This window comes from Apium graveolens, chromosome 5, assembly GCF_009905375.1.
Source record: "Apium graveolens cultivar Ventura chromosome 5, ASM990537v1, whole genome shotgun sequence".
NCBI classification, from domain to species: domain Eukaryota; kingdom Viridiplantae; phylum Streptophyta; class Magnoliopsida; order Apiales; family Apiaceae; genus Apium; species Apium graveolens.
Window position 1 is genome coordinate 21,441,067 of NC_133651.1, and position 17,184 is coordinate 21,458,250.

The following is a 17,184-nucleotide window of genomic DNA, read 5'->3' on the forward strand; positions in this document are numbered from 1 at the left end:
AGTAAATTTCTGCAAAAAAAACAGATTCAGAATAACAATTTTAACGAGAAGTATCCAAATCTGTAACTTCAAAACCTGAATGTAGTTTGACAAGCAGCTCAGAGAAGATGATCGTTGCTAACCGGAGAAAGCAGCGAGAGAATTATCAATCAAGTCACCACAGCTTTGATACCATAAAAGTTTTGTGAAAGAATCATGATCTAAAAGTAAAACTCTAATGTATTAGACTGTAAAATGATTTCAGATAATACCAAAATGATGAAAGAGAAAAACGGAACTTTCTCATCAAGCTTCCACAATTTATATACAATATAAATAACAAAAAAACTTCTAACTAACTTTTGGCCGGAAAACTACCTAACTTCTGTAAGTTTAACTTTTCTAAAAACTAAACTAAATAATTAATTTGACTAGTTACTAATATAACTAATACTCCCTCCGTCCCGTTCGATTCTATACATTTACTATTTGCACGTATTTCGAGACTTCTATAAAGTATAGTTTAATAATGTTTTTTTCAAATTTTTTTTTTGAATAAAAGTTTAAACATTAAACTTTTATTCAGAAAAAAAATTAAAAAATATTATGGAGTTATGTTTTAAATGAGTATTGAAAACGGAGTATGAATTAATATCGAATATATAATTTCAGTAGACCCCCGAGTTGCTTTTGACTATCAAATACATGAATGGTAAGCTTATTCGAAATCGTCAGCGAAATGTTGATGCATCGCGGGGAAATAAGGAGTTGGATTCCTTCGCATGCGTGTGTAATCCATCATAAAAAAAGTTTATTTGAAATCGTGTGTGTTTCTTCTTGGCATATTTGTACCAGTTTGATAATAGTGGCTAGGGATGAAACTGAATGTTTTTATTGATGAGTTCCCTCCATTTAAGAACAAAACTACTCGACCTTGTGATCAAGAAAACACCATCACTTACTCCCAATCAACTCATTCAAGTCCACTCTCACTTACTCACCACTGGCCTTCTCTCTTTTTACCCTTCTTTTCTCATCTCTCTCCTCCATCTCTATCTCTCTCCACCCTCATCTCTCCCACAAGCCACTTCCATTTTTCACCAAATTAAACAACCTAGTTTTCTTGAATGGCGCCTCATGATGCGCAGACACGCCTCAGACCCCTACCCTATAAAAGCACTCACCTTTTTTCAAGAAATGGTGAATCTTGAAAACCCATGTTCTTCGATTTTCGACCCGTTTGTTTATGCTTCTTTGATCAAAGCTTGTAATAGAGCTGGAGCTTTACGAGAAGGAAAGGCGGTGCATTGTTATGTTATTAAGGGTGGTTTGGATTGTAATGTGTATGTATTGAATAGTTTAATTCACTTTTATTTGGATTCTGGGAAGCTGTTGAATTATGCTCGTGTGTTGTTTGATAGATGTACCGAAAGAAATGTTGTTACTTTTAATTGTATGGTATCAGGGTATGCGAAGGTTGGGGATTTTCGTGTCGGGTTAAGTTTGTTTGTGAAGCTTTTGAGGGGTGGTTTTGGATCGAGTTTGAGGCCGAATTATGTTACTTTGGTGATTCTGGTTTCCGGTTGTGTGCAGTTTGGGGAATTTGATTTAGGGAATGCTCTTCATTCGTATTGTTGTAAGACGGGATTGGATTTGAATAAAGAGGTTTGTAATGTTCTTATTGATCATTATTCTAAATGTGGGTGTATCCTTGAGGCGGCAAGAGTGTTCAGTGACACGCCTGAGAAGGATTTGGTAACGTGGAACACGATGATCACAGGTTATGCCAAGAGTAGCGACTCCAGGAAAGCATTTGCATTGTTTAGGAAAATGAGGAATAATAAGATAGCTACAGATATAGTGACTTTAATAGGTTTGATTACATCATGTGCTAACAGTAGAGACTATAAGGTAGGAAATGTTATTCATGGTTATGCAAAAGTGCTGGGAATGGATGATACTGTAGCTGTTGGAACTGCACTGATTAACATGTACTCTAAATGCGGAGAGATACAATGCGCAAGAAAATTGTTTGAAGAACTTCCAATACGATTTATTGACTCTTGGAACTCCATGATACATGGTTATGTTGAATGTGGTCTCAATAGTGAAGCTTTAGATCTATTTACTCATATTGAGTCTCATAAACTGAAAGCAGATGAAGTTACAATACTAGGCTTAATATTGGCTTGTCGAAATTCTGGGGAAATGCTTGCTGGATGTCATTTACACTCTTATATAGAGAGCAATAGTCATCTCTCTGGGAGTATTCGTCTGTGCAATGCTCTTATAGACATGTACGCAAAATGTGGGAGCATGACTCGAGCTAAAAGTGTTTTTGATGCTATGCCAAATAGAGATGTTATCTCATGGACATCCCTCATAATGGGGTATGCCTTAAATGGTGAAGTAGAGGAAGCTCTAGTTGCTTTTAAGCACATGGATGCTGAGAAAATTGTGCCGAATTCAGTTACATTCCTAGGAGTTCTGTTAGCATGTAACCATGCTGGTTGGATAGAAGCGGGCAGCAATTTGTATGCGATTATGCAGAAGGTGTACCAAATTAAACCAACAATAGAGCACTATGGGTGTATGGTTGATATGAATGCTCGTGCTGGAATGCTAGGGAATGCTTGTCAATTTGTGAAAAAAATGTCGATAAAACCAAATGTAATCATTCGGAGAATGTTAATAAACTCTTGTGGAGTTCACAACCATTTTGATCTGGAGTTGAACATAGTGAAAGCACTTGACACACTAAAGATGTCAACTGATCCGGAAGATCATGTCGTTTTTTCTAACTTTTTTGCTGAAGCAGAGAAGTGGGATGATGTTTTACGCCAAAGAAGTATGATGCGAGTTCAGGAAGCCTCAAAAGTAGCAGGAAAAAGCTCAGTCTTTGTTTAATAGAGGAATACTTTAGGTGTGGGGTTTTTGGTTTTGCAAGACATCAAAATCTTTAGCATTAGGCATGAACATGAGGTTGCTCTACTGTCTACTAATGTAGAGCCAGTATCAAATTTTAGCCCATAACAGACAAGGCACCACATATTGCAATGTTACTATGCCAAAGCACTTCAGACTATGCAGCTGACTCCTGTCTCCAAATCTTTTGAGGCTAGGAGGTATACAGTGGATTATATATGCTTTTGATATTTATTTTCTCTCTCTTTAAATTTGTTTGTATACATGTAACATTTTGTTGATATACATGTATCATTTTGTTGTATGTGTTATGTTATGCGATATTGAATCTTAATGCAGGCTGACTAGTATTTAAAAGAAGTGTGTCCAGGTCCTTACGTTTCACCAATAAATTTTTTTTTAACTTCTCTGCAATATCAATCTCTTTTTCCTCTCTGAAAATGTATGTACGCACATCTACATGGTATCTTGTCATGTTTATAGATCTCTTCATTGTGCAGCTGTTCGTAATTTTAATGAGATAGTTTAGCCACCATTTATGTGTTTCTTTTTGTCAGGTTCCGACACTATGCTAAGGCCTGTGGGTCTGATAAATCTCCTCTATAATTAGATTTAAAGTGACTTTCCTTATGGTTTGTAATATTAAAACATCACAGTACTCGTGATATAAAGATTATGATATTGTCTTCTATGTCTTTGATTACTCATTTCCTAAATGCAGTTTTTCCTGATGTAGGTCGAAACTGCATCTATGTATATGCGTGGCTGCGTGTCATAGTTAGCTTTGGACATCGAATCTCTCACAGCTTCTCATTTCTTGGACTTTCGGCCAGCAACGATCATAAATACCCTGGCTAATGATAATTTCACTATCTGGTATTTACAGTCAACCTCTCTAATGCTCTTTTAAAACGTATAGCACTGTGTTTTTCTTATACTCTCACTTTAACCTGCTCGCTGCAACACCTTTGCGGGTTGTGGTTTTAAATACAAGCCTGTCCTTTGATTGATGGTGGGGATTAGAAATCACAGAATAATATTTTACTTTTGCTGTGTGCCTTTGGTTACTCGCTAATTAAGTTACGTCTTGCTAAATTACAAACAATTAATTAATTGGTTGTCATGTATTTTAATCAAAGATTGAAATCAGTTTCAAGCTATTAATCATGTGGGAGGCTACAACGGATAATGTTTATGAACATAAAATACTGCATCTGTTTTCAAAGTAGTAGTCCATTTTTTACTTTCTGTAGTCAAATTGACTAAATTTTGACTGGAATTATATATATCTAAATAAAAAACATTTAAAAAAATTATATTATTAGAAAATATTTTATCTTCTTTAAAATGTATTTTTCAGTTTCTTAAAATTGTAAAAGAAAAATGAACAATTAACTAAGAAAAGTAAAAAATGGAAAATTATTGTAAATTGGAGTATAATTTAGGATGCATTGGTTACGTGCAAAAGAAGTTCTGTCTAGGTAGATTACAAAAAATATTTAGGCAGCCATGTATACTCTTTTTATCAGAGCAATTAGGAAGGTGACATGCGTTGTCTGACTTTAAGATGTAAAGAACACAAATTGAAGCCTACAGCAATTATAAAAGGATAATGAATTGTTTCCAATATTCATAATTTAATTATGAAATGCTTAGGCATAAAAGCGAGCAAAGCATGGTGATAATGTGCAACAAAGTGACCATTAAAAAGGGAAGTCTACGGCGAAAACATACGGCAAGAAAATAATGATTATGTTGACAAATTAGATTGTTTGAATGAAAATTTTGATTTTGTAACGTATGAAATTGTTGGTATTTGACTTATTACATATGCAATAAATCGATGAATTAAATTTGTAGCCGAACTTGATTATATATATACTAGCCTATAACCCGTGCGATGCACGGATTGCTTTTAATATTCGATAGTTTTTAATAATATATTTTATAATATAATTTTCAATAGTTGAAAAATAAATCGAAGAATATAATAAATTATAACAATATATGTTTTATAATAATTTGAGACTTGACTGAAAATAAATAATATAATATAATATATTGTTTAAATAAAGAATATAAAAGTTTGTTAGGTCCCAATGTGTTTGTAGAAGGGGGGGTTGAATACAAACAGTACCGAATAATCGAATTAAATGCGGAATAAAAAATGTGAAACAAAATTCAAGTTAAATAAAAATATTATTAAACTTGAAAGGTGTTACAACAACTGTATCGATTATAAGGAATTAATCTCAAATTAATTATCACAAATTTAGAATAAATTCGACATGAACTTTTTCTATTTTTGCAATAATTAGAATCAAATGCTAAACGCGATTTGAGATTAAGTTCTAGGGATTTTGATCCGCTAGATTGTTACACAAGAACAAGATAAATAATTCTAGTGGTTTGGATTTAACTTTACAAACTAGAAATATGATCTTGATTTTCTGCAGATGAAGAATGAAATATTTGCTTTTCTTTTCTGCTATGTTCTTGCTTGTTGACTTGTGTTTGTTTTATATTGGATGATAAAAAAGTGTTCTGCTTCTGCTGCTTTTTAAACAATCCACCGAATAGAAAATAGCTGGTATGACAATCCTTTTGAACTAGCAAGACTTTCGGTAGGACTATCCATTTCCAGTAGAACTTTCGGCAAGACTATTGTTAGAACTAGCAAGACAATCAGAATGAACTAGCAAGACAATCCTCCTCCCAGTGTAACTTTCGGTAGGACTATCTAAATGGCTTGGAAAGACTTTCGGTATGACAATCCAATTGTCATACCAGTTCAAATATTTGTCTTGCTGATTTAATCTTGAATATTAATTCAAAATCATTTCTGAAAAATGCATAATATTAATTCAGAATTAATTAACCAATTAATTCAATTAATCAATAAATTAATCTTTGTAGATATAATTTATTTTTTTAATTAAATTATATGACTTAATTAATTAATAGAGAATTAATACTAATCTTGAGCAACAACCATTCTTCTGCAAATCTTCTGAAAATCACTGAAAATTATGAATCAATTCCACAACTTCAATGTTGACACTCGATGTACTGTCTGGTTCATGAGTGACTAACTTCCGTGACGTTTCTTCATGTCTTGACTTTGACACTTTGATTTTCTTCAGATTAAATCCTTGTAATTATCTGATACCCTGACGAGATCTCTGTCACTTGATTAAATCCACACTCTTGATTTATATCACTGAGGCATGATCAATTTCTTGAACTTCTTCCAGTGAATTAATTCCTCAAGTCTGTAGATGAACCTTGTTTCTGAATCCTTTGACATATATTACTTTGCGAGATCTTTTTGACGGTAGATCCACTATTTACTTATGACATTCTTATTTGAGTTGAGTTGAATCCTCGAATATACAAATAGGCTATGACATATGCCTTTCAATCTCCCCCTATTTGTTTGTTAGACAATAACACACAAATACCTAGAGGATAACTCAACTAACAAATAAGAAAAAGATATAAAAAGAAATGCAAAGTAAATAGTAGAAAAGTTCTGGACTAGATTTAACATTTTCCAGATTCCAAGTAGATGTTCCTCTAGACTGAACATATCTTCAAGTAGTTCCATCTTCATTTGTACAACCACATTTCCTGTTGAGAAGCCCATATCTCTCTTGCTTCTCCCCCTATGAGAATCAACTGATAAAACAAGATCACCTTCGTTTACCACCTCTCCCGTACAATAGGATCCGCAGATAAAAGCCAATGGTACTCCCCTTTTGAAAACAGCTTCTTCCCTTACTAGAAAATCACCTTGTGTTTACCACCTCTCCCGTACAATAGGATCCGTAGTTACAAACAACAATGGTGTGGTGTAGTGTACGTGTTTGATCTTTTTCTTCCTCCCTGCTATTTCTCCCCCTTAGTTGAGGAATCCTCCAAACTATTACTTAAGCTTTTATCTCCCCCTTAAAGAAGGAATGTATGCCGTTGTCTGAAGGAGTTCTCATATTCACTTGGTTGGAAAAGAAATAACAAGTAGTTTCTCTTTCTTCCTCACCGTGAGTGTGTGATTCTTTTTAGTGTACCTCACATGTGTTTCACTCTTCTCTCCACTCGTGTTTACACTCATTCTCACAAGTGTATCACTCCACTCATAGCTCCAAAAATCAGTTGTACCTGCAAGGAAAATCACCTTAGCCATCCTTAAGGAGGTCATAGGTGGTGCAATGGGAGTTCGCAAATCCCCATCCTTGTTAAACTCGTCAGATGAATCTGAGTCATAATCTACAAGTTGCTAGTTTCCCTTTTAGGGTTCCAGATTTGAATTCTGGAAAGGTAAACAATGATCCAACGAATTTAGCATAAAGATCAAAGTTCCCTTCTAATGTCTGTGAAGACATTTCCTTGTGACTCATCAGGTAATATCTGAATCATTGTCAACAAGTTGCCGATCTGCACCTGTCAGATCCACTATCCGCAGATGCATCCAGGGGATTTAAGCCTGGGGAGGTAGACACTGACCACTGACATATGGCTTTTGGATCAGTATCCTCTCCTAACACCTGTAAAGGCAATTGGTCCATTAACGAACCTTGAACAATCGAATCTGACCTTAAAATGGTCGAAACTCTTGTTTCCGTCAACTCATCCTTTGTGTGTGTAACCTTTCCTTGTGCATCAAGAATTGTTTATATTTGAAGTGGTGACACTACATCGGATGCCTTGGCCGACAGGCAAAATTCAATAGACGCACCCTGTTGAGAGAATGAATCTAGTAACTGTTTTTGTGCCTTTTCAGCCATTACATCTTTTTGAGAAGATGTATGGGGGCTAGCAGTTGTCTCGGTTTAAATACTACTCATCTATGTAGGAGACAGAGCTACTAGGTTGACTTCAGAACCTTCCTTATGTGGTGCACTAAGGCACTATCTCCCTCACGCTCACTCATACTTCATTTAGTGGTAAGAGAGTGTTGGTTGGTTCTGTTTCTGTGTTTGTCTTTACAGTCTGGGATAGATGTTGTGGGTTTTCAACCTCATGACTGTCAATGAAAGAAAGTCATTGGAGACTGAACCTGTATCACAGAACATAGGGCAATATAGAGAGAAAATGATTTACAATAGTGATTTCAAAAGATTTTACATGAAATAAGAAATCACTAATGTATAAAGAAGTTTGAGTTCAATGATAGCATTATCAATATATCACTGCACATATAAAACAATATGATTGTTCCTAGTGATAAGAGAGTTATAAATATGACGACTCTACTAGTTCATATAAAATTATAACTTCAGTTAGAGTGCCATACCATGTCCTTGACGATTGCTTGAGTAGTACACTAGTTCATACCAACCTGAAGTGAGATTGTGAAGAAGAGATTGCATAGTCCAATAGATCTGCAGCTGCAAAGTCCATGAACTGTGGTGCACTGACTTCCTCTTTTGACTCACCAACCAGGAGTACACTTGTACACATCTTACTAGAGTCCAATTCCAAGTGTAATGTGCAGCAGGTGCCTGATATGTCGTAATATTCTCAAGTCTCGTCACTGGTGCTATATGTTAGATACTGCTTCCTGATAGTAACCTAGCACAATATACAAAATTTCACTGATAACATATCCAGCTTGCAAACAACCATATCCCTCAGATAAACCTTTGCTGTTATCTCCAAAGGTAACCAGGGGGTCGGCTTTCTCAATCCACATTTGATAGCAGGGCTCTATCTCCGGTCATATGTCTTGATGATCCACTTGTCAAGAATCCACACCACCGGTTCCACCTGTTTAATGCCCTGCACTACATATGGATTAGACTTTCTTCGGAACCCAAACTTGGTTGGGCCCGGCATACTTGTAGAATTGTCCTTTGTCAGGCAAAACAACATTTTTAATTTTAATGGTCTCAACTTTCTCACTGACTGAACATTTGACTTTGTAAACAGCCTTAACAAATTTCTGTTTAGGCTTAGGCTCAAATGTCTCCTTTCTAGCCTTAGAAGGACTAGCAGTCTTAGACCTATCATGCTTTCTATTATTCACATGCTGACGAGGAGTAGTCTTATCACTAGAAACATGCTTACCATTAAAATAAGCATACATCAATTTAAAAGCACAAAACATACAATTAGCAACACTACATGCTTTATGAGAGTGATTAATAGCAGGCAATTTATGCATGGTAGACATGGCATTTTTGTTATCCAACTCATGTGTGTCTGAGTTAGTCTTAGTTGCTTTCACAACTTTGACTGGAACTTTCGACTCACTTGACTTGGAAACAATCTTCTCATTAGCATGATCCTCAGCACGTATTTCTTCTTGAATAACAGAAGAGGTCGCATCAAATGGTTCAGCAATTGATGGCTTATAGAGGGGTTCATCAACATCCTTAAGCACATGTGGTACTTCCCTCCCTTTAGCACAGACATGAGGAGGGGAGTTTATGCCTAATTCTCCAATAGCAACATTGTAATCATAACCTATTCCAGATGTTTGATTAACAGCTTGCTTACTGTAGAACTCTTTAGCCTTCGAACAAGAATTGAAGTAGGCTCTAACCTTAGTCTCAAGACCGATGATCTTGTCTTTGAGAATAGTTTCGAGTTTTCTATAACAGTCAACTCTATTCTCTAGAAAAGATACTTGTTCTTTTAACTTGTCTTTATTAATATGCACAAGTCTTAATTCATTGACCTCTTTCTCAAGGTCTTTGATCTGAGAACTTAACAGTTCATTATCACGACGACCACAATCTAAGTTACCTCCTAGATGATAAACTAATTCAGCATCATATATTTTACCTCTTTTCTTGATGATGAAGCTTTTCCATCAATAGCCATAAGAGCAAGATTCTCATCTTCTTCATCTTCACTATCAGTATCATCCCAGCTTCTTCCCTTTGCCAGGTAAGTCCTTTCAGAGTTACTCTTCTGATTTGAATCATAAGAGTTCTTCCTTGCTTTGGCTTCCTGTATTCTGTGGCAAAGTGTCCCAACTCATTGCAGTTATAGCATCTAATGGTGCTCCGATCAACCATCCCTATTTTGTATCCACCACTACTGGTGTTAGAGGATGAAGATCCACCTGTCTGGAATCTGTTGTAGTCGGACTTGTACTTGAACTTGGGATTTCTCTTGAATCTGGCGGTGGAGAATCTCTTGACAATTTGGGCCATTGACTCATCTTCCAATTGCTCCAGCTCTTCCAAGGAATAAAAATCATCACTAGATTGATTTGTAGTAGGAGGATCATATTCTGCTACTATCATATTTTCCTCAGCCTTGGAAAACTGTACCATTCTCTCCGACTGTTGAGATTGTTGTTGTTGTTGACCTTCAGCTACAAGAGCAGTAGATGTGCTGACCATTCTATCTTTCCCGTAGACTTCCTTCTGCTAAATCTGCTCCAACTCATAGGTTTTCAACACACCATAGAGTCTATCCAAAGAAATCTCACTCAGATCTCTACCTTCTCTAATGGCAGTGATTCTATGTTCAAGATGAGTTGGCAGTGTTAAAAGGAACTTTTTGTTGACCTCCCTGATTGAATAATATTTCCCACTTATGTTCAGGTTGTGGATCAACGCATTGTACCTCTCAAACACTTCAGTAATTCCTTCTCCTGGATTTGATTTAAAATTTTCATACTCAGAGGTTAGGATCTCCAACTTGTTCTCCCTAACTTCCTCTGTGCCTTCATTAATCACCTCAATAGTTTCCCACATGTGTTTGGAATTTTTACAATTCATCACATGTCTGTTCATCAAGGGATCAAGGGAATCAATTAATATTAATTGAAGGCTGGCATCCAAGGAGGCTTCTTCTTTTTCAGCAGGAGAAAAATCCTCAGGCTCTTTTGGATATGTTCTAGCTTTGGTAATCACAACATCATCTACTATCACCTCTGGTTCAATAACCATTGGAGTTGTTGGACCCTTCTTTAACAAGTTCAGATATTTGGGATTTACAACTTGTAAAAACAAGAGCATCTTCTTCTTCCACATGATATAATTTTCTTTATCAAATAGTGGAATTTTAACGGTTCCAACTTTTTGTGAAGTCATTATGAATTTTTGAATAAATAAAAATTCAAGGAGTTGAAAAATCACAAAAGTCTAGGATCTTGATTTGTTCGTTAATCAGAAGGCTCTGATACCAATTGTTAGGTCCCAATGTGTTTGTAGAAGGGGGGTTGAATACAAACAGTACCGAATAATCGAATTAAATGCGGAATAAAAAATGTGAAACAAAATTCAAGTTAAATAAAAATATTATTAAACTTGAAAGGTGTTACAACAACTGTATCGATTACAAGGAATTAATCTCAAATTAATTATCACAAATTTAGAATAAATTCGACATGAACTTTTTCTATTTTTGCAATAATTAGAATCAAATGCTAAACGCGATTTGAGATTAAGTTCTAGGGATTTTGATCCGCTAGATTGTTACACAAGAACAAGATAAATAATTCTAGTGGTTTGGATTTAACTTTACAAACTAGAAATATGATCTTGATTTTCTGCAGATGAAGAATGAAATATTTGCTTTTCTTTTCTGCTATGTTCTTGCTTGTTGACTTGTGTTTGTTTTATATTGGATGATAAAAAAGTGTTCTGCTTCTGCTGCTTTTTAAACAATCCACTGAATAGAAAATAGCTGGTATGACAATCCTTTTGAACTAGCAAGACTTTCGGTAGGACTATCCATTTCCAGTAGAACTTTCGGCAAGACTATTGTTAGAACTAGCAAGACAATCAGAATGAACTAGCAAGACAATCCTCCTCCCAGTGTAACTTTCGGTAGGACTATCTAAATGGCTTGGAAAGGCTTTCGGTATGACAATCCAATTGTCATACCAGTTCAAATATTTGTCTTGCTGATTTAATCTTGAATATTAATTCAAAATCATTTCTGAAAAATGCATAATATTAATTCAGAATTAATTAACCAATTAATTCAATTAATCAATAAATTAATCTTTGTAGATATAATTTATTTTTTTAATTAAATTATATGACTTAATTAATTAATAGAGAATTAATACTAATCTTGAGCAGCAACCATTCTTCTGCAAATCTTCTGAAAATCACTGAAAATTATGAATCAATTCCACCACTTCAATATTGACACTCGATGTACTGTCCGGTTCATGAGTGACTAACTTCCGTGACGTTTCTTCATGTCTTGACTTTGACACTTTGATTTTCTTCAGATTAAATCCTTGTAATTATCTGATACCCTGACGAGATCTCTGTCACTTGATTAAATCCACCCTCTTGATTTATATCACTGAGGCATGATCAATTTCTTGAACTTCTTCCAGTGAATTAATTCCTCAAGTCTGTAGATGAACCTTGTTTCTGAATCCTTTGACAGATATTACTTTGCGAGATCTCTTTGACGGTAGATCCACTATTTACTTATGACATTCTTATTTGAGTTGAGTTGAATCCTCGAATATACAAATAGGCTATGACATATGCCTTTCAAAGTTTAAATATAATAAGCTGTTGACGGGGTTCGAACCCTGAATCCATGAGAGCAGTTTAAATATTAATATAATAATATTTTATTATTGTATCCAATGGTTCTCATTTTTCTGACTTTAGATCTGACGGTTGTTATTTGTCGTACCAAACAACTGTACCGAACAACTACCAAAAAACTGTACCGAGTAACTACCAAATAGAGGGTGTTCTGCTTATAATAGTATAGTATAGATATACATATATTAATGAGATATCTGATTTTAGAGTAAACTGCTGTAGCCTGTACATTATACAGTGATGAATTTAATTAGTTGATATAGTGTTCTAGATTTTATGGTTATCTTGATTGTATTAGAAAAAACTCTCTCCAATTATATATAAGAAATTCTTGTTGTGCATTCAATATATAAATATTAAACTTTTGAGGTGAGAAGAGCAATTAGTTAAACAAGAATTTATCAAGGAAAAAATAAAGTTTGTGGTTAGCATATTAATCATGAAAAGCAATAGTAAAATATGCTCTTATCTGGCATCTCTTAAAAAATTGTACTTAGTTATTTGTGTATAGAAATTAGAGTTAATTGCGTTTTGCACCCCCCGTCTTTTGTTAAAAAACAAAACTGTATAACAACTTTGCAAAAAATAGTTCACTAACCTTAACTTTCAATATCGAATTTAATATGCACCCCTTTTGACAATTTTTTTGTAATAATGTTTATATTTGAAAGGGTAAAATTGGAATTGAAATATTAATTATAGCAACTAAAATTTCAAATAAATTAAAATATTTATATTAATACTTTTTTTACATGAAAAAAATCATTGCTATTTTTTTTATTATTAATGCACTAAATTAATCAAAAAGCTAAATAATTAAAAGAAATATTTATCAAGCAATATGTTATATATACTATATAATCATAGTTAATTATAAAATTTCAAAAAAAAATATAATTTTTAAATTTATAAAATTATATTGAATAAAATTTAAAACATTTGACATTAGTATTATTTTTATAATTTGAAATTCTACCTTTTAGATTTTTTTTTTAAGATTATCATTATTTAAATGATATGCTGAATTCCAATTTTACCCCTTCAAATATAAAAATTATTAACATACAATTGGCAAAGGGGTCCATATTGAATTCGATATTGAAAATTAAGGGTAGTGAACTGTTTTTAGCAAAGTAGTCATATACTTCTGTTTTTGAATAAGAGATGTGGGGTGCAAAATGCAATTAGCTCTAGAAATTATATTTGTAAGTTGATAAATTTTTGTATATGTTATGTGAATGGAATTATGTAAACTAGTATGTAATGGAGTTTACTAAATTAGTTGGTTGTTGCATGCTGGCTTATTAAAGATGAAGATGTTTCGGTTTACAAATTAAATTGTGCAGGTAAAGATTGTTGTTAATTTGCTTTGAATTAGTTACCACGAATATGGTAATTGGTTCACTGGCGTAATGGCATTAATGAATATGTGTATGGATTCTCGACAGTAACGTGCTTGTTATTAGCTTAAACACCTACAAAACCTTTTTTTTTAATTATTAATTGCGGGTGACATAAGTGTGATCTAAATGTTTATAAATCTTGAGTTGAAAAGACTGAAATACTTACTTTTGTTGGATTTTGCAAAGTAGAGTTTAATTCAAAAATTAATCACTATTAAATATATTGACTTTTGCTACCTAGTACCGCTATAACTCTATGCATCTATGTTAGGTTTTGGTTAAGATTCAGTAATTAATTCTTCTATTTTTCCCAATAAATACCCCTCATTGTTATCACTTCACCTAAAGTGTTTACACTAGAGAGAGAAATATACAGGGAGCGAGAGAAAAGAGAAGAGAAAGATCAAATATGGGAAGACTACCTAGTGGAAATAGAGGAGAAATCAAAAAAGGTCCATGGACTCCTGAAGAGGACCTTTTGTTGACAACTTACATTCAAGAAAATGGTCCAGGCGATTGGCCATCTGTTTCTGTTAATACTGGTATATATATGAATTTTCCTTTTTACTTTATAAATTGAAATGATCTCATTTCATCAGATGTGTTTGAATGGGTGTTACTATATTTCTGAAAATAATAATCATATATCCATGTGTGTATTTTTGTGTTATCAATTAACTGTTTAATGGGTACTATAGGTTTGAATAGAAGCAGCAAGAGTTGTAGACTACGATGGACAAGCTATTTAAGGCCTGGTCTCAAGCAGGGACCTTTCACTAGTGAGGAAGAAGAAAGGATTATACAACTTCATGATGTTTTGGGCAACAAGTATGTATTCTTGGAGTCATTTGTTAAGTTTCTCCTAAGATCCTTAATTGAATTAAGATGATCAATTTATCAGCCATATATAATTAATTGTGAATTCTTGATAAGATGTTTAGATTTTGGTTTAATAAAGGAGCTGAAATTTTCTTTCCATGTTTAACTAAGAATTTATTAATATTGTTAATTCATTTGTGCTTATATTCGTAGATGGGCTGCCATAGCTCATTATATTCCTGGAAGGACGGACAATGCTATTAAAAACTGTTGGAATTCACAGTTGAAGAAAAAGGTAGACAGGACTGGTGGTAGCAGCAGTGGTGCTAGTAGTAGTATTAATACTACCACTAATGCACCTGATGGGGACTCTGACTCCTCCAAGAGGTGTTGGGAGAGAAGGCTACAAGCAAATGTCCATTTGGCAAGGAAATCTTTATCCGATGCGCTCTCTCTTTCCCCCCAAGCCTCTACTCATGATCATAATGTTATATTTCCTTCTCCGCCAGCGACTAATCCTAATTTGAATGATACACTACCCCCAACTGCTCCTGGGCTCGGCTCCCCACTTCCAGTGGCATCAGCGCCATTGTTGTGGTCAGGGTTTATGAGCTTTAAGCTTCCTGGCTGGAAGCAGAATACTAGCCAACAGCAGCTGATGATTCCTGCACATAATCATCAATTCCGCAGCCAAGGAACAGGTCAAATCACTCAGGCATTTAATAACTCAACTACTGAAATGTATGTCTTCAACTGTGAAAACGTAGCGCTTTGGCTGCGGAGATGGAGTAAGAAGACCCCCAATTTAAGCATGGACAATTACTCTGCTCGTCATCCGCCTCTGCCTCCTACTGCAGATGTTGTTCCAATTGATTCCGGGAGGCAACATGAGGATTCCCTGTCTCCTGCTATTGCTACTTCAATCTTTCCTAGTTGGCAGAATTAGGATGTCTGCCTGCCGCTATGCCGCATATGAAATTGTCTACTCGTGATCAGGCTACTTGGCCATCATTTTGGCCATTCCAAATACTAGAGATTCAGACATATCTTTAGCTTTCAAGTGTACTTTTTTTTGGATGTTTTAGTAGTGTATTGCTTCTTCTTTTTTTAAGCTGCATTCATTTCTTGTGCTCTTTAGATATTGGCATCCCTTTGTGGCCCAAGAGGTTTTACTTCCTGTATTTCAGTTAAAATATTTTAGTTCCTGTTTTCAACTAATTGTAAAACTATAATATACTTATTAGTTATTATTCATAAAACATGTCATGACACCCTGTAGAAAATTTGGAGGCTTTGCACTAAGTTTTGATTTTATTATTAAGAAAAAGAGAAATTGTATCCTATTCATAGTTGTTTTTTCTTTTATTAGGCTATCTTATTTTACAAATTATTTTTACGAAAATTATTTAAATGTACAACTAGTCGGGGGCATGGCCGGAAAATGAAGTTAATGGGTCAAAATTTATAAAATTTTCGACTATTTCAAAAATTAGTGTGTATATTCGATCTTTCTAAATATTAATCAATATCTTTAATATATATATAAAGGAAAATCTCCGAAATCTCTAAAATCGCTCGAATCATATTTATCTTTTTTTCTAGAGTACCTAAATTTTAATTAAAAAATTAAAATTTCCTTATTTAGGTCATATATTTTAGAAGTAAAATCCAAGTTCATATAGAAGTAAAAATAAAATAAAATCCAAGTTTATATAGAATCGAAAACTTCCTTATTTAGCTCCTATATTTTAGAAAATAAAATCCAAATTCATATAGAAATAAAAATAAAATCCATAATAAAAAATTCTATTCAATTCAAGAATAAATTTTTTATTAAGATCCCATATATATGGACATAAATAGGTTTAAAAAAAATCTTTTGGCCAATTGATGATTCTTTCAATAATTTTATTAACTTTTTATTTTCAACTTTTGTAGGTACAAGAAATTACTTCTTCTTTTTAAAAAAAATCATAAAGGACTTGCATATATGGACATAAATATGTTTATTATCCATATATTTGTTCATATATAGATGTTCTAGTGGCGCAATATCTCAATTTGCAAGTTAGTTAAATTATCTATTGATATATCTTCGAGCATGTAATTTAAGTTAAGGTGTGTGTATAATAACATCTACAAGTTTGGAGATGAGTTTATGTCAAACATTAAATCTAAATCTATTCATTATTTGCAAAACTTCTTCTTTATAACGCATCTACACTAACAAATGAGTATGAACTTTATCTTGATATTATCTTGATATTTTTGTTATTTTACACTAATTTGAATTTTATTTAATAAATATTAATATTTTATTATCGGAAGGGCTCTCAAAAAAATTCGAAAAATCCAATATCCGTTCGAAAAATTCGCATTCGTATCCGAGAAAAAACGGATATTATTTGTATCTGAATCGTGGATACTCGAATCCGAAATTAAATACGTATATGATATTTAAAATTATATAAATATATAATTTAAAATTTATTCAATTAGTTTATAATGTGTGTGTATATGCATTA

General features: G+C 33.6%; 1 protein-coding gene across 6 annotated transcripts; it reads left to right on the plus strand.

The window, feature by feature from the left end:
• The first annotated feature begins 697 nt into the window (after positions 1-697).
• LOC141723623 (myb-related protein 306-like) lies at positions 698-16,002 on the plus strand. Of its 6 annotated transcripts, none has more exons than XM_074525477.1 (5): positions 2,883-3,104; positions 3,641-3,780; positions 14,189-14,382; positions 14,539-14,668; positions 14,873-16,002. In XM_074525477.1, the coding sequence occupies exons 3-5, from the start codon at positions 14,250-14,252 to the stop codon at positions 15,603-15,605; spliced, it is 996 nt and encodes a 331-aa protein (XP_074381578.1). In that variant the 5' UTR covers positions 2,883-3,104; positions 3,641-3,780; positions 14,189-14,249; the 3' UTR covers positions 15,606-16,002. The 6 variants fall into 6 exon arrangements, 5 of the variants coding, with proteins under 5 accessions (XP_074381578.1, XP_074381577.1, XP_074381576.1 ...); XM_074525476.1 differs by having other exon boundaries at positions 14,201-14,382; XM_074525475.1 differs by having other exon boundaries at positions 14,217-14,382.
• The last annotated feature ends 1,182 nt before the right edge of the window (positions 16,003-17,184 follow it).